The 27,165-nt window shown below is 46.0% G+C and overlaps 1 protein-coding gene across 1 annotated transcript in view; it reads left to right on the top strand.

Moving 5' to 3' along the window:
• The window catches only part of RELN (reelin), a 699,179-nt gene that overhangs the window by 576,256 nt on the left and 95,758 nt on the right, over window positions 1-27,165 (top strand). The window contains exons 43-44 of the mRNA XM_029615599.1: window positions 9,621-9,768; window positions 16,234-16,492. Coding sequence (XP_029471459.1) covers window positions 9,621-9,768; window positions 16,234-16,492 — 407 coding nt within the window. The remainder of the gene's footprint in view (window positions 1-9,620; window positions 9,769-16,233; window positions 16,493-27,165) is intronic.

The following is a 27,165-nucleotide window of genomic DNA, read 5'->3' as shown; positions in this document are numbered from 1 at the left end:
CAGGCCTTAAAACTCCAATACTCCTCCTATTAGGAAAACAGAACAAGCCAGGCTGCTAAAGAGCCCTACACAGAAACTACACGCCAGCAGAATATCTCACATCAGTCACATGTGCAGATCCTCACCTAACAAAGAATAAAGAGATCATAAATCATAACTAGAAACATGCAGACAAAAACTGAACTGGAAACTGCAACAAGCCAGAGAGACTGTATTAGGGATGTGAATCGTTTATCTGACGATTGAATATATCGTCCGATATTTTCAATATCGTCAGATATCGGGGGGTCCCCAATAGCGATAGGAAACCCCACGATTAATTTAGTGAGTTTTCTTATCGTTATGGGGGGGAGGAGCGGGAAGAAGGGACACAACCTAAAAACACAACCTGACCCTTTAAAATGAGTTTGTTAGTATCCCCCCACCCTCCGGACCCCCCCCCCAAATTTTTTTAAATACCTGGTGGTCCAGCGGGGGTCCCAGGAGCATTCTCCCGCGCTCGGGCTGTCGGCTGCCACTAATCAAAATGGCGCCGATGGCCCTTTGCTCTTACCATGTGACAGGGGCTATCAGTGCCATTGGTCGGCCCCTGTCACATGGTAGGTCACTGGATGGCCCGTGCCATTTTTAAAGATGGCGCTGGCCGTCCATTGCTCCCAACCACCTCAGACAGAAGCCTCCCTAACACTGCACAGGCACTTCCTCCTGACTCACCTCTTTCCTTTCTGCCACTGTAGCTTGCCTTCCTACTCCAGTGCATTCCCATTGACTGTGTCCTACACGGTCTGCTGCTTTTATCACCAACACCGGGCTGTTTCGACATGGCCCTCCCTATGTTCTGCAATTTCTGAAATACCAGAAATTCTACAGGAAAAAAAAATTGGACAAGCAAAACTTTATGCAAAAAGCACTGTAGGGCTTTAAATCCCTCACATTCTTAAAAACGTAGCCCTTCTCTGAGCAAAGAAAGACGTGCCTTTGAAATTGACAGTGTGCGGCAAGAAAATGCAGGTAAGGCAGGATAAGCGAACCCAGTGGCCTGGAGGCTTTTATGGTTCCCCCAGGCTCTGCTCTGCCTACAGGGGGACCAGAAGTGAGCCATGTTATCTATTTCCTTTGGGGCAAAAAAAAAAAACCCCAAAGGAATATTGCTCCCTGGCCAAGACTTGGGAGAGCCCACTGAGCCAAAGCAGCACCGCTCCAGATAGAATCCTGCTTTCCCACGTGGGCCGGTGCAGCCAGGCGCCGGCTGTAAGGGTGTTAGGTGTCCTAGGTGAACCTTATAGCCTTCCACCCCCCACTGAGATCCTGCCCTCCCCACATACAATTGAAATGTATTAATTTTTAACAACAGATTGTACATGTAAAAAGGGCAGAGCACAAGTTTCTGAGGTAAAAAAAACATCATTTACAACAACATGTATATGTACATGTGCTGATGTGGTGCTAACCAGCAAACCCTGCAAAAAAAGATACTCGGACACCACGCAGGGGGTGGTCAATTCTGGTCCTCAACAGCCACAATCAGGCTTTGTTTTCAGTATTTTCACACTGAATATTCTTGAGATATATTTGCATTCAGTGGAGGCAGTGCATACAAATCTCATGTATATTCATTGTGGAGAACCTGAAAACCAGCATGTTTTTGGCTCTTGAAGACTGGAGTTGGCCATCCCTGCCATATGGGGTATTTGGCCCGTTGTAATGCATATTTAAGCTGGTAGTGGTGTCGGGGACAGACCCTCAGAAAGCCATAAGTAAACTTAAACTATAAAAAAAAGTAAACATCCCATGCCAAAATAGCACTAACTGCCAACACTCAAACAGTAACAACCCTTCCTCTGAAAAGGCAATACTTCAAATATTACACCAGGCCCTAGAATACCAATATATCTTTTGGGAAAACAGAGCAAGCTGGATTGTGACAGATTCCCTACAAAAAGACACTATATACGCTAGCAAAATACCTCACCTGTCCCACTGCGTGCTCTACACAACCTGAAGAGGCTGGTCGCGGACCACGCGGAGAGCGGGACAAGCTCAGGACTAAAGCTCAGGATGAAGGAGGAATCCGGGCAGCACTTGAAGACAGATCCGACTGTAACAAGGCTCCAATGACCGGAACAGGACTCAGGCTCAGAATCAAACACGGATTCAGGCAAACTCAGGATGGTCATCTGGAGGAGGAATCCGGCAGTGAGACAAGGCTGGAATACCCAGAGCCAAGAACTTGAGGAACCAGGACAACTGAACACAGGAACTGAAGTAGTGGGAAAACTGGAGACAAGGACCGAAGACAGGAACATCTAGAGAGAGGAACCGGAGAACTGGAATGACAAGGCACAGGACAGACTAGGACGCAGGATCCAACAAGAGATCAGGAACCACAGACGAAGACAAGGGAGCTCCCACGATGAACAGAGGACTTTGAAGGAGAGACAATGGACCTCAGAAGCCTCCTGGAATGAGGGGATGGAAATCAGGAATCCAGGAGCAAACAGGCTCCTTGCGAAGGCCAAGAGGGACTGGCGAGGAGCCCTTTTATAGGGCTGAACAGAGACAACAAATGATGTCATCGGTCAGGGCCGTGGGTCTTTTCCTGCCACAGGCCCTTTAAATATTGAAGAGAAGCGCGGCCACGCGCCTAGAGAGAGCTGGGGCCAAGAAACAGCAATGGCGGCATTCTCGCTGCAAGGCAAGGCCGAAGGCGGCGCTCCTGCCACAAGACGAGGCCAGGATGTCGGTGGCTCCATGCTGTGAAGGAAGGCATGGTTGACAGTGGCTCCACCCGCCACAGAGTGGCGGGTGGAGCCACTGAAGGGAGCGGCGGTGCTTTGCCGTGCAAGGGCGCAGAGACGATGGCAGCCTCCAGGCCACAAAAGGACCATGCCGGCGGCGACTCCCACCACGATAAAGCGGCAATGACGGCAGCCTCCGGGCCACGAAGGAGGACGGCGAGGTGAGAGGCTGCTCGGGGCTGGGGCCCGTGAGCAGTATCGTAACACATTGTTTTTTGTAATTCTATACTCATAGCATTTTGAAATATAGTCAGCTCTCTACAACTAAATGTTGGTAAGCTACTTGTAATTGAAGATTCTGAGATCACATCCACTTGTCAGACATCCACTCTCAGTGTCCATAACTCATGGATCAAGATGATTTTGTTTTCAAAATATTCAGCCAGCTCCTCACCCAAAAGATCAGAAGTGGCCCCACCAGAATAATATACACATGAACCTGAAAGGATGTTGATGATCTGGAATGATTGGGGGGGATAATTTTTAGTTAAAACCAATAAACTAGAAAAATATTCTTTTTCTGCAGTCTTTAAGTAGTAGCTGTTTCTTTAAATAAACTTTGAATCAAATCTCTCTGCTATCTCCTGTCGAACCTAACCACACATGCTGTAATTAGGTGAATTTTCAAAATGTTACTTATGTAAAAATTAAAATATATGCATGAAAGTTGCCGCGAGCAGGCTCTTACCTTCACGGCCCAGGCTGCCGCTGCTTCCTCGCGGCACGGAGGCCATCCTGAAGCCTTGTTCCCGTGGCAAGGAGGCCGCACCGCCGCTCCTACCATCACGGCTGGAGCCGCTGATGTCATCTGCTTCTTCGCGGCCAGGAGGCCGCGTCCCCAGTGTCCTCTGCGCAGCTGGAGCCACCCTCTGTCATCCGTGAGCGGCCCGGAGGCCACCTTCCACGTCAGGGCCTGCCCTGAGGCCCAGCTTCCTCCTGCTCCAGCTCCTGCGTCTTCAGCGGCAGAGATGCCGCTGTCCAGGGTTCTGCCCAGCTTCCTCTAGGGGCGGGTCCATCTCTCTTCTCCTGACTTAAAGGGCCCATGGCCGGATCCGCCCCGGGTCCCACCTGTAAGCTCCTCCCTGGTTGTAGTTCTCTTCTGCCTACAAAAGGCTCCTGCTGTCACTCTAGCCTTGCCTTCACAAGGAGCAAGTTCCTCCCTGGAGCTTGTCCTTCTGGAGCTGGCCTCCTGAGGACCCCTCGTTTCCTGCTCCTGCTTGGCATTCTTTATCTTCATGGGATCCCACGTTGTCCATATTTCCAGTTTCCGCTCTGATGTCTTGATGTTCCCATTTGTTCCTGTTGTCTGATGTCTGATGTCTGATGTCTTCATGTCCTGATGTCTTCAGTGTCCTGATGTTCCGTTCCAGCCCTGATGTCCTCAGCTCCACTCTGACCCGTCCCTCGTGGTCCATGACCAGCCCGGCTGGGTTGAGTAGGGCGTGTAGAGGCCCAATTGTCCGCGACCATCCCCAATGGGGTGTGTAGGGCGCTGGTGGGTCTTTTCCATCTGTCGGCGCCAAGGAGTTTTCTCTTCCTTTGTCTGACCTCTACCTTGTTCCTGATGTCCATAATCCTGATGTCTGTCCTTCCCTGGGCAGGCCCTGCTCCCCTCGTGGTCCGCGATCAGCCAGCTGGCTGTGTCGGGCGCGTAGGGGACAGAGTGGTCCGCGATCATTCTGGCCAGGTACCTTGCTCACCATCCTCCTTCCTCCTGTTCCTGGACCTCCTGAGCGGCTATTGTTCATCCTCCTCTCCATGCTGCTCTTCACCGAGTGTTCGTGAGTGGGGGAGGCCCTACACTCTCTTGAGAGTTCTGGACTTTTAACTACCTGATTTTAATTTGCCTTGCCTTGCCATGCCTTGCCTTGCCATGCCTGAGTCTTTGTCTTCCTCAACGCCTGAATCTTCTTCTCTTCATCCTGTGCCAGATGTCTCCATCCGCCTGCCTCTGTCCGGCAGGTCCGAAAGGGCTTGGAGTGGTCAGAGGATTTACTCATGCAGGGCTTTTAAAATCTAGCCCATAGTATATAGTGCATTCTAATTAGGAGTGCAGATTACTGTTAACAAGGGATTACTGAGAGCTATGAGGCTGGCTCTTCCTGCACAGTGGCAGGTGGCTTTCTCTTGTAGTTTGGGTTTCTTTCACTTATGTAGTAATTGTGGACTTTCTGTGTACATCCCCTGATAGACCTCCAGGTACCCTCAAGGATGGATGTACCCTTTGTTGAGAACCACTAGTATAGTGAGAGCTGTTTTAATGGGCAGAGAAACAGAAATCTATCACCACTTCAGCTTTTTGATTGTTGCTGATGGTAATTTGTGATATCTTGTTCTGATCACAGATATCCCACTGATCCATGTCTAAGGAATTTGTAAAGAAAGTTTGAGTTTGAGTGTACTTATTAGAGGTTTTATTTCCAGTATTCCTCATGTGAAATAGAACCATATAAATGCATGTAAATCTGGAAAAAAAAAAAAGAAAAGAAGAATCTTTAAAACGGAACTCTCATGATCCCAGAAGATCAAAGTGCCATATAGTTGGTAGCACAGAGGACAGTAGAGATATGAATCGTTTCTGGAATGGTTTCTGGTATCGTGTTCATAGAACCGAAGGAAATCTTCATTTCCCGCGGTTCTCACTGCTTTTTTTTTTTTCGGCTGTCCCAAGCTGGGAAAAAAAACCCCACCCCGACCCTTTAAATCTAATTATTTTGCATCCCCCACCCTCCTGACCCCCCAAAACTTTCCTAAAATACCTGGTGGTCCAGCAGGGGTCCCAGGAGCGATCTCCCGCTCTCGGGCCGTCGGCTGCCAGTAAACAAAATGGCGCCGATGGCCCTTTGCCCTTACCATGTGACAGGGGCTATCAGTGCCATTGGCCGGCCCCTGTCACATGGTAGGAGCAATGGACGGCCGGCACCAATTTAAAAAATGGCGCGGGCCATCCATTGCTCCTACCATGTGATAAGGCGGATGAAAATATCGTATGATATTTTCATCCGTCAGAAAAACAATTCACACCCCTAGAGGACAGTGTGTGTGGAGTAGCATCCAGACTACTCGATATTCGATGGCAGTTCTGTCCTCCGCAGGCCAGAACCCTCACCAACATTGAGCTAAATACCATGTCGCCTGTCATTGCAACTTCTGCCCTGCTCTGCACAATCCATTACAAAAACAATTTGTTATCATTTATGACCTTTTTGCCTCTGGAACTTATGACTGTCTGTGTTACTGAAACCTGGTTGAAAGACTATGACACTCCAACTCTCAATCACTGCTGCCCACCTAACTTCTCATACATTCCTAAGCCAAGACATGGGCAAAGAGGAGGAGGCTTAGCTGTATTCTTTAAATCCCACCTGAAATTTACTATGATAAATGTCTCCACTCTTGCTCCATTTGAGCTGTTCTGTCTGAGATCCCAACACATTAATCTCTGTTTGACCTACAGCCCTCCTGGGCTACTTGCAAAGAATGCATTCCCCCTGTGCGAGTCTATCCTTAATCTCAACTTGATTCCCTCTACAACCATAATTCTAGGTAACTTTAACCTCCACCCACCGATCTCATCTATAGCAGCTCCCTCACATATCCTGTTTGATACCCTCTTCTCTTGTGGCTGGAAACAAATCATCTCCTCTCCCACTCACAAGAAAGGCAACTGCCTAGATATGGTAATTATGAACCCCACTGGTTTCCTCATAAATGAAAAGAATGTAGACACCACTGAAATTCCTTGGAGCAACCACTTCCTCATCACCTTCACTCTCAGATCCAAATCTTTTGAAGAAATCCCCCATAGAAATAATAACTCCACTATGAAACTCCGTCAAGAGCCCTTAAATCCTGAGACCCTTGCATCCAACCTCACACCTATTCTTGACAAGAAGTCCTGTAATTTACTCGAAGAATTTTAGAATTCTGGAACTCTTCCCTTAACTCTACCCTAGATAAACTTGTCCCCTTGAAACCATTTTCAACCAAAAGATCTAAATCTGCACAGCGGTACACTACCACGCTCCAATCCCAAAAATGTGAGCTGAGGAAATATGAGAGGAAATGGCAGAAAGTCCCTACCCATGCAAATAAAACTCTATATAATAGTAAGTTCACATCATACCAAGAGGCCATCACCTCTGCAAAGAAATCATATATCTACACAAAATTGTCAGCTAGACTAAACAACCCCAGAGAATTATATACCTCTGTAAAGAAAGTAATTAACTGCAGCTCAGCCCCCTCTATTTTCCCACCAACACTTCCAGGGATGAACATTGCAGAGACATTCGCCTCTCACTTTGCCAATAAAACAGCAACCGTAATCAGCACCTTTAATAACTCACATATCGAAGAAACCGATGAATTGACTATTGATGGCCCAACCTGGAAACTTTTTGACCACATTACAGAATCTGATACTAGTGAGATTATCAGTAACCTGAAATCATCGTCTAATCCCCTCAATCCATGCCATTCTATACTACTTAAACTGATCAATCTTGATATTGCTCCATTTATTACTAAGATCATTAATTCATCATTGCAACATTCATCCCTGACCTACTAAAACAAGCTTCAGTCCAGCCCATAACTAAAAACACTCAGCTGATCCTACCCTCATCTCCAATTACCGCCCAATCTCCTCGCTACCTTTCATGGCCAAAGGCCTAGAAACTGCAGTTCTTCACCAACTCTGCAAATTCATAGATTCTAATAATATCCTTAACTAATTTCAATTTGCATTCAGAAAGTATCACAGCACTGAATTACTGTTGCTCTCCAGCTTTGACATGGTGAGATGGGGCTATGACCAAGGCTCAGCGTTCCTTCTATATCTCCTTGACATCTCATCTGCATTTGACACTGTTAATTATTCCATCCTACTTTCAAGATTGCGCTCTTTTGGTATAACTGGTTCTGTTCTGGCCTCGTTTTCTTCTTTCCTCAACAACAGGACCCAACAAGTCCAAATCAACTCTTTTATCTCCTTCGTGGCACTGCTGAGCACTGGGGTACCCCAAGGGTCCACGCTCTCTGTTGCCTTATTTAACCTTTTCCTCACTCCTTTATGCTGCATCCTCATGGACCTTGGAGTTCACTATAAAATTTATGCCAATGATATTCAATTCTTCTATCCCCTGAAAGAAATATGGGCCCTTACAGAATCTTTCCTCAACCATCCAAAAATAGCTCCACAGCAATAAATTAGCCCTCAACATCTCTAAAACGGAAATCATTATTCTATCACGTTACCCCATCGATAACACTCCCAACACTGTTTCCTTTGATTCCAATTCCATCACCGTCTCCCAAAGTGTATGAAATCTGGGTGTCACAATCGACCCCTTTCTCTCTATGCGCAACTATGTAAGAACCATTACTAGCTCCTTCTTCTATAAACTATGTTTACTCCGTCACCTTAAGCCCCCTTCTTGAACTCTCTGATTTCTGGTCTGCCTTCAATCTCTACTACTCTCCAGTATGGACTACTGCAACTCCCTCCTATCAGGTCAACCTCTATTTGTTACCTGCCTACTGCATATTATTTAAAACTTGGCAGCAAAACTTCTTATAGGCACTCACTTGGATGAACATATCTCCCTGATACTCGGATCACTACACTGCTTCCAATCTCTTACTGTATACAGTACAAGCTCGCCATGGCCCTCTACTGACCCCCCTGCAACAATAGTGTGACCTCCCTTGCGCTCATATATTGCTCCCTCCCGTCTGAAGAATTATGTAGCGTCCTACTCCCCCCTGTTCGTTTTGATTGTGTATGTTCAAATTGTACCCCACTCTGAACTTAGGAAGGGCAGGTAGTAAATGTTTTTAAATAAATAAATATAAGCATAAAGGGATTCTGCAGATGAAGCTTGATTTACCGCCATCAGCTTATTGTAAAATTATCAAAATCTTATATACTGCGATTTTATCTATTCAAAGTGGTGTTAAAAGCTGAACCAGCCATAGTTGGTAATAGACAGTATCCTATCTATTATTCTGTATGCTATACAGACCATGACCGCGGTATAATTGGGACTCTCTGGAAGACAGTAGCAACTAGGAAAGAGGAGCCATAGTGAAACAGAAACCACAGAGGGTGGTCTGGCAGGAGATGTTGAGTATAGGGTTGCCTGAATTTATTGCCCACACTTGCCTATGTTGCTGTGATCACTTAAGCCCCAGATGCTCCTCTGACTATAATGTTAGAGAAGAAAAAAATGCCATATGTCTATATATTATCCTATATCTTGGTTTTCTACATTGATCTTCATACTCTGGAACAAATCTAAACCTGGAGGTAAAATTGCTTATTCTAGCATGGGGGTCCCCAAATGTTGTCCTTAAAGGCTGCTAATTGGTCTTATTTTCAGGTTTTCCACACTGCAATGAATATGCACGAGACAGATTTGCATGCATCGATTACCTTCACTGTCTGCAAATTTTTCTTATGTACATTTGTTGTGGAACTCCTGAAAACTAGACTGAATTGCAGCCCTTGAGAACTGGATTTGGTGACCCTTGCTCTAGAACAAACAATTTTACCAAAATATAATAAATTGTTACTTTTTGGGGGGCAGGATTTGGATTTGGGCGCACAAGTTACTTTGATTTTCATAAATAAAAAAAAAGATGTTTTCAAATGGAAATAATCTAGTTTGAAAATAATGCAACAGTCTGAGGTTCACAATATGTGGTACACCTCCTTAGAAGTGCAGAAAATGGGGGACTTTCTTGAAGATAGAGCTTAAATCATTTTAACTTATGTTTATAGATAACACCATTATTTACATTTTGTGGATATCCTTTCAGGTCAGCTAGAGTCAGACAGATTCCTACTGGTGAGTGGTGGGAAACCATCTAGAAAATGTGGAATCCTTTCCAGTGGGAACAATCTCTTCTTTAACGAGGAAGGCTTGCGCATGCTGATGACCCGGGACCTTGATTTGTCACTTGCAAGGTATAACAACTTATGCATTAGAAGGTAACCCATGTGCCTGAAAATTGTTGCAGACCCAGGAGAAGCCATCATCCCTGCAGCAGGCTGCAAGATTTACTACCTTGTTTTATTTTTTTACTGTTAAGTGTCCATGTCTTGTTAATACTTATTATGAATGTTTATTTTGTTATTCGCCTAGAGTTGTAGATCAGTGGGCACTAAATTTTAAAAATAATAAATAAATAAATAAGAACAGCCACTGCCTATGGCAAGCCCTGGCTGGAAGAAAGCAATTGCGGTTGCTGCCTGTAGCAAGCTCACATCAGAAGAGAATAGCCTCTTCATGCAACAAGCCTGAGTCAAAAGAGAGCAGCCACAATACTGTTGATGCCTGTTGAAAACCCAGACCAGAGGAGCCACTGCTACCTTGGGCTGCTCCTGCCCCATAAAAGAGAGGTTGGAGGGGGAAGATTCTAAGGCAAAGAGAAAATAAAAAAGCAAAACAAGCAAAAAAAAACAAACAACCAAATAGATAAAAAAACAAGCTAAAATAAATAAAAATCCAAAAATGACAAGAGGAAAAAAATAAGCAAAAAAGAAATTCAAAATATAAACAAAACAAGAAAAAGAGCAAAAAAGCAGTACAAAATCCAAAACATAGACAAAGCGAAAAAAAAAATAATTACAAGGAAAACATCTATTTTTGCCAGGCCCCTTAATAATTTCCTCCGGTGTCCAAGTTTTCAATCCCTGTATATAAGGCAATCGAGACATATCATATCATGACTTATTGCTGGGTTGTAGCCAAACTGATATAGAGGATAATTTTCAAATAGCCTGCGCAGAACTAAAGTACCTGTAGACTTTAACCCCAATTTTCAAAGTTGACTTATGCAAATAAATTTAAGGGTATTACCAGTACTCACTGTGACATACATGCAATGATCCCGAGCAGGTATAACATCGTGCATGTAGATTTTTAAGCGCACATTTTCAAAAATCAAAATTATGCATGTAAATCCTTTCCCGGCCCTAACCCACCACCCCGTCCACTCCCCAGAACATGTCATGTCATCACATGTAAAAGTATGCGTGCAGTCGAGTTATGTGCATACTTTTAACACTCACTGGCCTCCGGTTGATTTTCTAAAGATGATTTGGGTACATAAACTGGATTTTAAGAATTTAAATCCTTTTGAAAATCAACCCCATAATGCCTTTTAGCTAATAAATACAGGATTAGTAAGTGTTTGTGGAAGCCACATTTCAAAACGTAAAGAAGTGGTTTGTCCTTTTTGCAGATGGTTATGCTGTCTGTATTCTTGGTGCTGGTTATTTGGGTGCCTTTATTTTCCTGTGTTTTTGTGAATACCACCTTAAGACCTTTTGGTAGTAATGACAACATGCAAATTTTAAAATTTAAATGAAAAAATAATTGTTATATAATGCAGTATAATATAATAATATTGAGCAAAGGTTTTTGGGGTTTTTTTTTAAATAAATCTTAACCTCTCAATGGTGCATTTTCTATGGGCTTTTGAAATTCTAATTTTATCAGTCTGCACATTACAGCTTTTATAAATGGAAATGATAAAATAGTGGTGCCCATATAATAATATATACAGAAGCCTTGGGAGCAGCCAGGCCCGGATTTAGGCATAGGCAACATAGGCAACTGCCTAAGGAGGTCATTTTCCAAAGGTATATCATGCTAAAAGTCCCTTTTTGTGTGCGATATCTAAATTGGGGCGGAGTCTGCACCGGAAGGGGAGGAGTCGGGGCAGCCTCGGGGTGGACTCTGCGACGACTTCACTGACGGTGAAAGGTAAGACTCCTTATCGTCGCCAGTATCGCGCCCAATAGTGCCACCTTTCACGGTGGCGCTATTGGGTGCGAAAGCCGGCCCACCCCTTGCTTCGCCCCCCGCCCCCCAGTACCTTGCGATTCAGGAAGCCGGGCGAAGATAGAAAATCTAGGCCTAAGGCACCAAATCCCCAAGTCTAAGAGGAGCCTTTTCCTATTTACGTTAGGGCCATGTGCCACTGCCGCCAAAGAGGCACCGCCCTGGCACTCTGACCAAACAACTCTCCCCAGCTTTACAATCTCCGGTTGTGGAAGCCCTGTCATATGAGCTCCTGCAGGGGAACCCTACCCTCACCCTACTGTCCTGCCTATGGATGCCAAAATCTTAAATCCGGCCCTGGTGGCAGCCACTCTTGAAAGCAATATATACATTTATAAAAAGACAGCTCTCACCTCCTTATGTCCCATGAGTCTTTGTATAATAATATTTTTTTCAACTGCATCTTTGCAAAGGTTAATTACATGCTGCTGTTTTCAAGCGGTACTCAGAGTTGCCAAGTTACCCAGTTCCAGGAGGGAGAAATTTTCACGAGTCCTTGTATTGAATTTTCATCTTCTAACATTAGGGATGTGAATCGTTTGTTGACGATTTAAAAAAATCGTCCGATATTTTTTAAATCGTCAAAAATTGGTACAGTGCGCGATACAATAGAAATTTTCACGGGAAAACCGGCACACCAAAACAACTCCTAAACCCACCCCGACCCTATAAAACTAATCCCTTACCTTCCCCCACCCCCCCGAATCCCCCCAAAACTTTTTACGAGTACCTGGTGGTCCAGTGGGGGCGCGGTGACCGATCTCCCGCTCTCGGGCCATCAGCGCCATTTTGGCTGCCACTCAAAAATGGCGCCAATGGCCCGATTAAAAAAAACCCACCCGACCCTTTAAAGATGACCCCTTAGCTTCTCACATGGTAGGAGCACTGGCGGTGGCCATCTTTAAAGATGGCGCCGGCCAGCCAGTGCTCCTACCATGTGACAGGTGCCGGCCAATGGCACAGATACCCTGTCACATGGTAAGGGCAAAGGGCCATCGGCGCCATCTTTATGATTGGCAGCCGACGGACCGAGAACGGGAGATCGCTCCCGGGACCACCACTAGGTGATACCGGGAGCACCAGGTAATTTAAAAATGTTTTGGGGGGATCGGGAGGGTGGGAGAAGCTAAGGGGTCATCTTTAAAGGGTCGGGTGGGTTTTTTTTAATCGGGCCATTGGCGCCATTTTTGAGTGGCAGCCAAAATGGCGCTGATGGCCCGAGAGTGGGAGATCGGTCACCGCGTCCCCGCTGGACCACCAGGTACTCGTAAAAAGTTTTTGGGGGGGGGAAGGTAAGGGGTCAATTTTAAAGGGTCGGGCCTCACTAAAAAAAAATTAACAATGTGAATCGGAACCGATTCCGATTCACATCTCCAGCGATCAGATTTTTTTTCTCCCTCCAGCCAAACCCGATCGTTAAGACGATCGGGCACACAATTCACATCTCTATCTAACATTGTGCTATAAGTAGCCCCTGACATTTCACTCATTGAAATTAGTGTTGTAGGTCCTATAATGCATCAGAATGGGGTTGTCAGAAATTCAGGATTGGCCTAAAATTTCCCTCATGGAGTTGGATAACTTGGCAAGCTCTGTGCGGTTATTAGATTTTCTCAAGTAGCATGAATGGCCATCTGTACCATTTGTGCGTACCTGGCCTTTCACTTTGCAAAAAAGGTTGATCAATATAATCATTTATACTTTGGGAATAATTTGATTATTTCAACCATTTAAAGTTCACAACTCCGTCTGAAGGATGCATACAAGAGTCGGTGAGCATTATCCAATAAAGATATGTATATATATATATATATATATATATATATATATATATATATATATAAGCTATGGGCACAGAATGTGGAAAGTCCTCTTTGAATAAGGCCCTTTATCTGGCATAGTGCAGACAGACAAAACTAGAGCACACTTTTCCTCCTCAGCTGTGTTCAAAGCATTGGCAGCTACTGTCGCTGTTCTTGGTAACAGACCTTGAATTTGCATACATTGACCTCAAGGGGTTATATGTAAAAATTGTAATTTTGTTAAAAAGCAGAAGACAAATTAATGCTGCACCTCAAACACAAAGATAACCATGCTAGACTTTGCTTACTTTTTGATGTAGACCTTGAAAACTGGCAGCTCATTAACCTGTTTCTTTCCTCTTCTTTTTGGACAAACCCTTCTACACACACTATAAACAGAATTATCATTAACTCTTAAACTCGGTATAATGAAAACTGTTCCAAATTCCCATTTTAGTGCTGTGATATTCAAGTGCGGCTACTGCTGTCTATACAAGATAACATTTGAATTTCCTTTATCAAAAGCTCTTTATATGAACGGCCCATTAATTTAAGTTTTTGTTTTCCTGGGCATCCACATTTGCTAAATCAAACATAATGAAAATTTAAAATACATTATATCTTGCATTTTAAAAAAACCCATACAATGCAGAACTGCAAGTGAAACACTGTAAATAGTTTAGTTAAACATATGCTAAAAATAAACAAGCAATTGTTTTATTTCACAAGATAGAGACTGTTAGGATTGCCTTTGAGAGACCCACATCAGCAGCCAAGCAGGGGAAAATATGCAGAGCTTTGCTTCCCATTGCTGATTCACTTCCATGGAGCACACTGAAAATGCAGTGTGTGCCAGTTGACTCCAAATACCCACTGAGACATTATGCATTAAAACTGGCACACAGCACTCTTGAGTACCCACAGGGAGGATAATTTTCAAACAGAGCTTTACCTGCAAAAATGCTCAGTTGATATGCTCGTAAAATTACATGCCTGCACCCTATTAAGCATACTGAGGAGAGGTGTTTCTAGGAGGGTGAGGGGAATGGAGTCTGGGCAGTATTTGCATTTACTTTTTTCGATTTTAAAAAAGCATGAATGTAAATTTCCCCCGAAACTTTCCCCACAGAAAGTAGTAGGTGTAACTTTTTGTGCGGGTAGTTTTCATAGGATGATTTTCAAAGAGAATTTACGTGCATGAGTTTGCTTCGAAAACCGAGAAAACTTAAGGGTATAACAGCCCGCAAAACTTTATGTGGGCTGTTATAAAATTACCCCTAAAAGGACCCATGCACCTGAAATAGATGAGAAATGATATTTATTTTATTTTATTATTTGATACATTTATATACCGTTTCACCAAATGCAAGAAATGACTGAAGCGGTTTACAATATTTTCAAAAATGAAAATTAAAGAATAACATAAATTAAATTGATAAAATAGCCAAGATAACTCGTGTCTGTTCCAGATCATGGAGGCCTCTTCTTGGCACATATAAAGGTGTAGCAATCTATGTGGTGTTGAAAGGTGGTGACCAAACAGTGCCTTTGGAGGACTGGCCCAATGGCTATGTGCTGCCATGCAGGAGATCTGGATTTGGTTCCCCAAGCTCACCATCTACTCTTTGGTCTGCCCAGGGCTGAAAGTGTTGCAGAAAGAGTGTTTGCAGGCCCTGAGGGGCTGGGGAGGGGAAGGTGAAATTTTAGATATCACACAATGGTGAAACATAGTAGCCCTGGCCCTTTTGCCAGTGTGATAACAGGGCTAGATGGTGGGATGGGGGCATAAAAAATAGGGGAAAATACCAGTTAGTTGCAACTGAAGGCTAATGGTGCCATATCCCAGAAGAGGCCAGCCTTATTTATTTATTTAAATATTTTTAGATACCACCTAAATAGGCAAAATGCAGATCTAAGCGGTTTACAGTTAAAAATGCATACATAATCAGCATATATAGGATAAAAGACAAAACATACAATAAAATCTGGTAAATAAAAACACAGACATAGTCATATGAGAGGGTATGGTGGAGGGGAGAGAGATGTCTTAAGGTTGGAGTAATGAAAACTCAGGATTGTAAAGTAGGGAAAGCAAGTGAAAACAGGTAAGTTTTTATAGCTTTTTTGAATTCGTTGGCAGCCCTAAAGGAGCAGAAGAAAATTACTGGATATCTTATGGATATGTCTGTTTTTAGTAGAGTGCAAGATATCAACACTTGCGAAGAATCTATCTTTCTCCAGCAACAATACATAAGGCTGCCAACCGACTCCATATTTTCAAGACAGGTTGATCCAGTCCTGGTTTTACCCAATTGCATGCTGGGACTTATTCTGATTTCCCTATTGCATTCCCTAAGAAAAGCAGGACTGTAAGTACCTGCATGCAGGATAGAAAAACCAGGACTGGATCATCCTGTCCTGAAAATCTGGAGCCAGTTGGGAACCCTACCAATACAGCTATTAGAACTTTGCACCAGCTCAGAAAGTGGAAGAGAAAAGCTAGCTCCCTAACCTTAGTATAATGCATGATAGCACATAGCACTGCCAGCAAGGCTTTCAGAGTCAAAGAGAAGGGTCTCGAAGTTTATCTGCGGAAAGTTTAAGGTGGTAGGTGTTTGAATACCTGTATACTGTGAATTATGTGCAAATTGAGGAAAGGTACATCTTCATTTATCTCACCAACAAGTCTTCAAGCTCTTAACAAGGTACCTAAATTCATTCTTTTTAAGACATTCTTGTTTTTCTTTTTCTTTCTTTAACAATAATTGCTACCGATGTTAGATTTGTGCAGTTCTTCATGCGCTTGGGATGTGGAAAAAGCGCTCCGGATCCTAGAAGTCAGCCTGTGCTTCTACAGTATTCCCTTGACGGAGGTCTCACATGGAGCCTTCTTCAGGAGTTTCTGTTCGGCAACCACAGTAATGTAGGCAGATACATCGCCCTTGAAATTCCCCTGAAGGCACGTTCCAGCTCCACTCGCCTCCGCTGGTGGCAGCCGTCTGAGAATGGACACTTTTATAGCCCTTGGGTGATTGATCAGGTACTCAACAGGCTGCTCTTTAACTTTTTTTTTTTTTTTTTTAACTTCTGAGGCTGATGCTTGAGTTTTGTGTACTGTATGTCTGTTATTTGCTTAGCTGGTACTAGAAAATCTGGAGTACTTTTGTCCAAAATGGTGTATCTTCAGATATTCGGGTTGGGTCACCCTGGCTATTTAAAGTTAATTGAAGTTAAATGGAGCAACATTGGGCCATTTTTCAAAGTCATTTTACCCAGATAAATCTGCTTGGCTGAGAACCGCCTTCCCCTGCTTGGCTAAACCTGTGCATGGACTTTCACAGCGTGTGCACCTACAGCTGGGTTATAATGAGCTGTTCGTGTGTGTTGGGGGGAGGGGGGGCCATGTTTTGGTCAAAGGAGAGAAACAAGTGCAGGCGCATTCAGTTATCCACTCACGGACACAGCAGCATTAGCTGAGATTATTCAGGGCTAGAATGCTTTGCCTAGAGAACCCACAGGTTTTTCAAGTACAGAAATGTTAAGCAACTTTTTGAAGATCACATAGCAGCATAAAATACGACGGCAGATAAGGAGCGTATGCATCATCTAGTCTACCAAATTTACTTCTTAATGCAGTGCCGGAGGTCCCAGTTGATCTCTGGCTTTACCTTCACTTCTTTGCCAGTAGGGATGCTCAGTGCTGATCTCACACTTTCTTGAATGCAATTTCTCTTTTTGCCCTCACTGCCTCACAGTGCTGAGTAGAGGATAAGGAGTTTGAAAACAACATCTTTAGGTTCACGACTCAGTGCTGAACCACGGTACTTGCACCATCACAGCCAAATAAATACTGAAGAACCTACGTGTTAACTCTGAGGCCAATCTTTAGCCTCCTCGTGGTGCATGCAAGCAAGTTTTCAAAGGAGAAGTTCCCTGCGGCCTCAGACCCCTTCACCCTACCCTGTCTCTTTCCCCCATCTGTGTGATCTTCATGGGGGGGGGGGCAGAAGCAATCTCCAGTCATTCCTGCCCCACCAATATCATTTCTCATAATGGTGCAGGCTGATTTTATTCTACGATAGAATTTCAAAATGGCGCCAGCATCAGGTTAGCTGACACCATTACAGGAAACAGTATCTTCAGGACAGAAGAGATCGGGATCGCTCCTCACCCATGAAGACCCGCACATGGGATAAGACACAATATTGGAGATTTGGGGGCCTTAGGGACTGGTCACAAGCCCAGGGAGCTTTTTTTTTTATTTTGAAAGGTACAAGAGGATTTTGGCTGGGGTTGGCTTAAAATAAGTTTTGAAAATAGAACAAAAGAAATATTTCATCTTTTTTCTTTTGTTTTCAAAATAAAATAAAATAAAGGAAATGTTAAAATTTCTTGTTTTGTTCAAACGAAAACACATCTCTGTTTATTTGTTGACTGTTAATTCTGGGAAATAGCAAAGAATAAAGACCTGTTGCTTTCTCTTTGAGTCATAGAAAGTTCTCCTTCCTTTATTGTTGTAATACATTTTATTTTTTATATTTTAGATTTTTTTGAGATAAACAAAAAAGTGCACTATTTATTATTGCTGTAATCCCTGTTTAAAACCAAAATCTCCTTGGCTGAATGCACCCGTCGGCCATTTGGGCTTTACATCTGTCAGTCTGGTGACTTCAAGGATAATCGGCACAGCGCATGCACTTATTTACTTAGATTTATGACAGCAAGCATGGTTAGGTACAAAGAACTTTCAAAACCCTTTGAATAAATAGGAAGCGCTGAAATAAGAAGGGGTTTTTAATGATTATGGTTTTAGTTGCCAGTGGGCTTACACAGAAAACCTGCTGGTCCTGCCACTGTAAATAAGGCAGCCCAGTGCCCACAGGAGCAAAGCATCTGCTGCGTGGAACTTACTTCCAGCTCCTGGAGGAATTTGCCTCCTGCGGATCTTTTGTTGTCTTGATGTGAGTTACCAGGAAGAATAAGTGAAGGTTAGGAAATGTGAAAATTACTTTCATTTTGTGCATATGTTTAAAGAACAAAGTACTTTTTCTCTGCTATCTCAAGGGCAGCACCTCCTTCCCGGCTTACCTTCAGGCAGTGTACAGTATCTAGAGCCATTTATTTTGATGCATGCAGATTTTAAAGCATTAAGAAGATATAGATGCTAAAAAGACTATAGATTGGTTTAGCATTAGTCACAAGTTCTGAATGCCATCAAGGCGAGGGGGAGGAGTCCCGCAGGTTCCCACCGTCAGCAGGCGGAATCTGGCGAGACAGAGACCGGGTAAAGGCTTCACCTATACCAGCTCTCGTTCCCCTCGGGTTGAGCCTTTGGGTGCCGGGGCCGGCAGGACTTAGACAAGGGTCTAGGAATGTAGACGAAGTAGCAGAGTTCAGGGCCAGGCAAGGATCAAAGGCAGGCAGCAGACAGGTGAAAATGGAGTCCAAGCAATGGTCAAAACCAGATATCAGACTGAAGAGCAGGAAGGCAGGACAGGAAGAGGATCCAGCTGGGCAAATGAGACAGGAACAGGCTGGGCAGGAGAGGCAAGAACAGACTGGGTGGACAAGGCAGGAACAGGCTGGACTGGCGAGGCAGGAACAGGCTGGACAGGCGAAGCAGGTAGCAACACACACTACAAGAGGAGGACCTGTTGCAGAGGTGAGAAGAGGATATCTGGGAGGCCCTTATATAGAGCCTGAGCTGGTGATGTCATCATCAGGTGCCGCGGCCTTTTCCCACCGCGAGTTCTTTAAATGTCGGGCCATCCAGCACATGCATGAGAACATAAGAACATAAGAAATTGCCATGTTGGGTCAGACCAAGGGTCCATCAAGCCCAGCATCCTGTTTCCAACAGAGGCCAAAACCAGGCCACAAAAACCTGGCAACTACCCAAACACTAAGAAGAACCCATGCTACTGATGCAATTAATAGCAGTGGCTATTCCCTAAGTATAATTGATTAATAGCCATTAATGGACTTCTCCTCCAAGAACTTATCCAAACCTGCAGGGATGCAGCAGTCACGGCGACGTCCTGCTGCATGGAGGAGAGCAGTGAGGCACAGCATCAGAAGTGAGTAGCGTGGTTTATGGGAGACTCCATGAGCCGTGAAATGCAACCATACCCCCGCCCCCCCCCCCCAGCCCCTTCCCTGAGGCTTTGGATTTGGGTTTCGAAAAGTACCGCTGGTGGAATTCTTTCAACAGGTTAAGATCCAGTATATTGGGTGATGGCTCCCACGAGTTCTCTTGTGGACCATGTTTTTTCAGAAGATCAAATATTCTACTTTTCCCTGTACATACCAGGATCAGTCCAGACAGCTGGGTTATGCCTGCCGTCCAGCAGATGGAGTCAGAGAAAAGCTGAAAAGCACCCCCTAGATATACTGGTGTGCCACCTGCGAACCCTCAGTATATCTCTGACTCCAGCAGATTGAGAGAGCATAACCTGCGGTCCTGATCTTTTCTAAATTTGAGTTTCGTTATTCAGGTTTGACTTTTTGCTGACCTTTGACTAGATCAATTTCTTTTGGTTTAAGGTAGTTAGATCAGCGGATAGGTTTGGTTTCTGTCCTTTCTTTTCACATGCGCTGGGCGAAGTTCTGATTCTTGGCAGGCTTGGCAGGGCAGTGCCCTAAGGCCTATTTCCCGGAGATAGTGATCCCTTGGGACCAGGGGAGTATTCACCGGTGGGCCGGTCACTCTCCCCCCTGTATGTATATTCCAGGGGTGTTTCACCTCTGAAGGGGGCTCAACTATCACAGGAAAGAAGCGGGGATCAGATTTTACTTTTATAATAAATAAATAAATAAGCATACAGTAAGTCCTGTTGGTGACAGGCTGTTTGATCGCTTCGTTGGCCCCGGCCTGCCACGCTAGGGTCCCAGGACTCCGGAGGGGATGGCCTGGTCACCCGGCGCGGTTTTATTTTACCTCAGTCACAGCTCTGCTGTTTTCGCGCCCTTTTTTTTCCTACTCTAGCAGCTTCAGGCTGCTATGCCGCGTGCGTTGGCCTGCACGGCCTGTGGGGAGTCGGGGGCACGGCTCTCTCGAGAGGGTCTCTGCTCCCGTTGTCTTCCCGGGGGCGAGGGACCCTCTCGGAGGCCGAGCGCTGCCCATGGGTCCCCCCTTTTGCGGCCGCGCGAAACACGGAGAGTGCCGTCGGCTCGCATAACGAGCAACGAGGATGCAGTGTCGGACGGAGAGGATTTCCCTCCTGATTCTCCTCCAGCCTTCAGCCCACAACGAGATCGCGATTTCGCAGCGCATAAACCCCCCCCCCCCCCCCCCCGACCCGCGAGACAGCTTTAAAAAGGCAAGTTCCATTTTCTTTGCACTTTCTTCTGCTGATGCATGAAGCCTTCCTAGAGGCAGAGGCTGGCTGGGGAGGATGCGGGTCCCTCTCCCCCTAAGGTCTCCAAGTCCGCTGCAGGCGCTGGGAATGCAGGGGTTCATTGTCCCCGGCCGCCAATAAATCCGGGGGATGCCGAGCCAGCTGTCCCGTTCCCAGACCCCTTGATTCAGGATGCAGGGGGTGATTTAGAGGGAAATGTGTCCCGGTTGAACGGGATGACCCCCAGATCTTCCATTTGTTTGGTAAGGACGAACTGGATCCCTTAATGCCACAGGTCTTGAAAGAGCTTGGAATTCCGGCCCCCCTGCTGGAAACAGATGTTTCCCCGGGGGATTTTGTTTTGGCGGGAATTAAGGGACCCCCTCAGACCTTCCCATTTCTTCCAAAATTATTTCAGATAGCATCTCGGGAATGGGATTTTCCAGAGGCCTCAAGGGTTAGCAGGGCTATGGAGAAGCTGTACCCCTTCCCGGCTGAGTCATTAGATCTTCTCAAGCTACCCAAAGTGGACTCGGCGGTCACGGCCATCATTAAACATACTACTATTCCCGTGACGGGAGGAGCAGCGCTTAAGGATCTCCAGGATAGGAAGCTGGAAGTTTTGTTGAAGCACATTTTTGAGGTTTCTGCATTAGGTGTCCGGGCTGCGGTCTGTAGCAGCCTCATGCAGAGGGCTACGCTTCGCTGGGTACAGCAATTGCTTATGGCCCAGGATCTACCGCCTGACGAGGCGGAGCAGGCGAACCGCATGGAATCTGTGGTCGCATATACTGCAGATGCCTTATATGATCTCCTTCGGACTTCCACCCGCACTATGTCCTTGGTGGTATTTGCAAGGTGCTTGCTATGGCTTCGACACTGGTCTGCGGATGCTTCCTCCAAGTCCCGATTAGGTTCCTTCCCCTTTAAGGGGAAATGGTTGTTCGGAGTCGAGCTGGAGCAGCTCATTAAGGACTTGGGGGACAATAAGGTCTGCAAGTTGCCCGAGGACAAGCCCAAGCAGTTTCACACTTTTGGGAATTTCAGAGGCCGTTTTCGTGGTCAACGATGGTTCCATGCGGGGAGGGGTGTTTCCTCCGCACAGAGACAACAGGCGTCTCGGTCACAGGCTTAGACGCACTCCTTTCATGGCAGACGTCCTCAACGTTCGGGGCATCGCATGCCTTTACCCCCAATAAGAGGGCATAATGAAGCAGCGCTGGCCCATTCCTCCGTTCCTTTAATCGGGGGTCGCCTGTCCCTGTTTCAGGAGGAATGGGTCAAGATAACATCGGACCAGTGGGTCCTCGACATTATAAATCACTGTTACGTTTTGGATTTTGCTCGCCCGCTCTGAGATCTGTTTCTTGTGTCCTCTTGCGGCCCTCCGACAAAGCAGCAAGTTATTGCGTAGACGTTGGACCGTTTATGGGTGCTGGGAGCAGTGGTCCCACTCCCGCCTGCCGAGCATCGGACCAGTCGGTATTCCATTTACTTCGTGGTTCCAAAGAAGGAAGGAACGTTCCGACCAATCTTGGACTTGAAACAGGTCAACAGAGCTTTGCACGTTCCGCGTTTTCGCATGGAGACGCTGAGGTCTGTCATTGCGGCCGTCCACAAGGGAGAATTTTTGGCTTTTTTGGATCTAACCAAGGCGTATTGGAATCCAGGAGCACCATCAGAGATTTCTGAGATTCATGGTTCTGGGGGACAGTTATCAGTTTTGCGCCCTGCCGTTCCATTTGGCGACAGCCCCCAGTATTTTCACCAAAGTATTGGTGATGGTCGTGGCTTTTCTTCGCCGCCAAGGGATACTAGTGCATCCCTATCTGGACGATTGGCTCATAAGGGCCAAGTCGGAAGCTCTGTGCAAGCTAGCGGTTCAGTCATTGGTGGAGCAGCTACAGGCGCTAGGTTGGGTGATCAACTTCCCGAAGAGCCATCTAACCCCAACTTAGCACCTGGAGTTTCTGGGAGCCCGATTCGATACCTTGGTGGGCAAAGTGTTTCTTCCACAACAACGAATGGTCAATTTAATGGCTCAGGTGTGGAACCTGTTGGAACTACCATTGCCTACGGCCTGGGATTATTTACAGGTACTTGGGCATATGGCTTCTACTCTGGAAATGGTCCCTTGGGCCTTTGCTCATATGCACCCTTTGCAGGGGGCACTGCTTTCTCGCTGGGATCCCAAGTCCGAGGACTACAACATGCTATTGCCCTTGCCGGAGCCGGCATGGTCCAGTCTCAGTTGGTGGTTAATACCGGACCATCTCCTTCAGGGGATGGACTTGGAACCTCCACCTTGGATTATTGTTACGAAGGATGCCAGCGTATCTGGGTGGGGGGCGGTCTGTCAGTCCCGAGCAGTGCAGGGACGATGGTCCCCCTGGCAGGACACATGGTCCATCAATCGCTTGGAGACCCGGGCGGTTCGTCTGGCCTTGCGTCAACTCCTCCCGATGGTACACCATCGGGCAGTGTGAATTCTATCAGACAACGTGACCACCGTGGCGTATATAAACAGGCAAGGAGGCACAAGAAGTCGCCCGGTGGCTGCCGAAGTGACTTTGTTAATGGCCTGGGGGGAACGCAGTCTGTCCTGCATCGTGGCCTCACACATCGCAGGCGTGGACAATGTTCAGGCAGATTTTCTCAGTTGACAACACCTGGATCCAGGAGAGTGGGAACTATCGGCCGAGGCGATGCAACTCATAACTCGACATTGGGGGACACCGCGCTTGGATTTAATGGCGACTCGGCGAAACGCCAAAGCAGCTTGCTTCTTCAGTCGAAGGAGGGAATACGGATTGGAAGGGATGGATGCACTGGTACTTCCATGGCCTCCACGCATCCTCCTTTATGTGTTTCCCCCGTGGCCCCTAGTGGGAAAGGTGTTAAGACGCATCAAATCTCACTGGGGTCTGGTACTTCTAGTGGCCCCAGAGTGGCCAAGAAGGCCGTGGTTCGCAGATCTGGTCAATCTGGCAGTGGACGGTCCATTGCGTCTCGGTCATCTCCCAAATCTTCTGAGTCAAGGCCCAGTATCTTTCCATCTGACGGATCGCTTTTGTCTAGCGGCTTGGCTTATGAGTAGAGACAACAGAGAAAGAAGGGTTACCCGGAAGCGGTGAGTTGTACTCTTCTCAGGGCACGCAAGTCCTCGACGTCTCTCGCCTATGCTAGAGTTTGGAAGGTCTTTGACTCCTGGTGCAGTAGGTTAAAGTTGTCGCCACAGAGAGCCTCCTTGGGGCATATTCTCGTGTTTTTGCAGGACGGTTTGAAAAAGGTTAGCTTACAGTTTGCTTCGCATGCAGGTAGTGGCCCTGGGCTGTCTGAGGGGCAGGATTGATGGTTCTTCTCTTACCTGCCACCCGGACGTTGCTCATTTTTTATGTGGGGTTAGGAATTTGCGTCCCCCTGTTAGGGCTCCATGTCCATCCTGGAGCTTGAATTTGGTTCTCCGCGGTCTCTGCGCTTCTCCATTTGAACCTATCAAGAGAGCCACTTTGAAGGATTTAACTCTCAAGATAGTATTTCTAGTGGCTATTTCTTCAGCTCGTTGCGTTTCGTAACTTCAGGCATTGTCGTGCAGGGAGCCGTTTTTGCGTATATCTGAGTCTGGGGTGTCCCTGTGCACGGTACCTTCTTTCTTGCCTAAGGTGGTTTCGGCCTACCACGTCAATCAGGCGGTGGAATTACCTGCTTTCTCTGAGGAGGATATCTGCTCTTCTCAAGGTCAGGATCTGAGGCATTTGGATGTCCGTCGGGCACTTCTGCGGTATTGGAGGTGACTAATGATTTTCGACGGTCGGATCATCTATTTGTTTTGTGGAATGGCCCCAAGAAGGGTCTTCAGGCTTCCAAGACTACTGTCGCCCGCTGGTTGAAAAGCATGATTGCTTCCGCAAACATTGGGTGTGGACGGCCTGTACCAGATGGGCTTAAGGCTCACTCTCTTCGTTCTCAGGCGGCATCATGGGCTGAAAGTCAGTTTGTGTGTCCCCAAGAGATTTGCAGGGCGGCCACTTGGAAGTCCTTGCACACATTCGCTCGACATTATCAGTTAGATATCCGTGATCCGTCGGCGGATTCTTTTGGTAGCACTGTGATTCGAGCAGGACTCTCTGGGTCCCACCCCATTTAAGGCAGCTTGGGTACATCCCAGCAGTCTGGACTGATCCTGGTATGTACAGGGAAAGGAAAATTTGTTTCTTACCTGATAATTTTCATTCCTGTAGTACCTAGGATCAGTCCAGATGCCCGCCCAAGTCTTTTTGCTACTGGAGAGTCTGCTCGTATTTCTTTCTGTTCCTTTGTCTCCTTACAGTTCCTACAGTTGCAGAGTATCGGAATACATGTTGATGTGTAGTTTCAGGCAAGTTATACAGGGTTTTCTATTTTCATATAGGAAGACAAGTTTGTTTGTGTTTTCAGAGCATTAGGCCTACTTGATCTAGTCATTGGTTGAGTTAAAGGAGTTTACTATTCAGCAGGAGTGGATGTTTCTATGATTCATTCTGCTTTGATATTCTTTATACTGAGGGATTGCAGGTGGCACACCAGTATATTTAGGGGGTGCTTTTCAGCTTTTCTCTGACTCCATCTGCTGGACGGGAGGAATAATCCAGCAGTCTGGACTGATCCTAGGTACTACAGGAACGAAAATTATCAGGTAAGAAACTCATTTTCCTTTTTGCCTCTTTTGCGAGAATCTAGGATCTCTTGAATCTCGTATACTGTGTCTTCCTTGGAGGCAATTTCCATGGACTTTGGTAGTGATCTCATGGGCCAAGATAATACCAGGGCCTTGAATAGGGAAATGTGAAACACATTGTGAATCTTAAGAGTGGGTGGAACCTTCAGCTGATAAGTGACAGGACCAAGATGTTGTACCCCCTGAAAAAGGTCCTATGAATCAAGTTGCCAATTGTAAGGAATGGACATGAAGGTGTGGGTGTTTGGTACTCAGCCTTACCTTGTCACTCACTTTGAATTGGGGAGCTGGCCTCCTTCTGGCATTGGCAACTTTCTTAGCTCTCGAGGCTGCCTTGTCAATCAGCTGGTTGGTGAGTTCCCATAGATGGAGAAGTTCTTCAGCGGAGGTTAGGGCTGCAGGAAAAGATACTGTTAGTGGAAGTGGCATGGGAATCTGAGGCTGTTTCCCCATAGACAATTTGGAAGGGGGTAGAACTAATGGTGGCATTAACACGATTATTATGGGAACACTCGGCCAAACTCCGACTAGAACCATCCCTGAGCCACTTCAAAAAAGGAATAAAAACATGGCTGTTTAAACAGGCCTACCCCAACTCCTCTCAACCCTAGGCCTCCCACGCATACAGGAACCTGCATTCTCCATACAGCCCTTCCCACCTTTCCCACCCTGGTAACCCTTCCAGCACACCCCATGCTCCCCCTAACTCCCCCCCCCCCCCCCCCACCCCCCCCCCCCCCCCCCCCCCCCGCCTCTTAGCCTCTTCAGCCTCCCCCCCCCCCCCGCCTTCTTTACCATATCAATCTCTCCTTTACCTTTACCTCCCCTCTCGCATATTTTCTCCCCCCCTTTCCCTCTCCCCTCACCCCTCCCCCCAACGTTGTAAATAAGTTCACATATGTAATATGTAATTTTAAACCCATATCTTTCCAATTAAGTTATCCATGCTTGCTTTCTCTTTTCTCTCGTTCTTCGCTTTTTACCTTGTTCCTTTTATCCAATTATTATCCAATTCTCCCAGTTAAACCCCCTTTGTTCAATGTAATTTCCTTTCTCAGTTAATTGTGAACCGACATGATGTGTCCTACGAATGCCGGTATATAAAAATGTTAAATAAAATAATAATAATAATAATATATGTGAGCATGGGAGGCCCAGTCATCCTGGTGTTCATTCACATAAGAGCTTAGAAAGGTTTTGAGCTGTTAGTGAGTTCTGCTTGGCCATTGCCATGGAGATGATGTGCAATGGCTAGTCCAGAATGATCCCAAATTTCTTACAGAAGGCTTGCCAGAAGTGGGCAGTATACTGGACACCCCTGTCTGAGAGAAAATACTCCGGCAGTCCGTGTAGATGGAAGATGTGTTATGTGAAAAGCTGTGCCAATTTGGGTGTAGATGGAAGGTCAAGCAAAGTGATAAAATGTGCCATTTTGGAAAAGCGATCTGTTACCACCCATATTACAGTGGCACCGTGAGAGAGAGGGAGATCCATGATAAAATCAATGGAAGTGTGGATCCAGGATATCCTGGGGGCTGGCAACGACTGTAACAACCCCCAGGGTCAGTCTTGCAAAAGTTTTTGCTGGGCACAGGTGGGACACGAATTGACATATTTTTGAACATCATGCTTAACTTGCAGCCACCAATAATAGCACTG

The sequence above is a fragment of the Rhinatrema bivittatum genome, chromosome 9, assembly GCF_901001135.1.
Source record: "Rhinatrema bivittatum chromosome 9, aRhiBiv1.1, whole genome shotgun sequence".
Taxonomy (NCBI): Eukaryota; Metazoa; Chordata; class Amphibia; order Gymnophiona; family Rhinatrematidae; genus Rhinatrema; species Rhinatrema bivittatum.
Note: the sequence above shows the minus strand (reverse complement) of the source record. Positions and strands in the feature narration are given on the sequence as shown.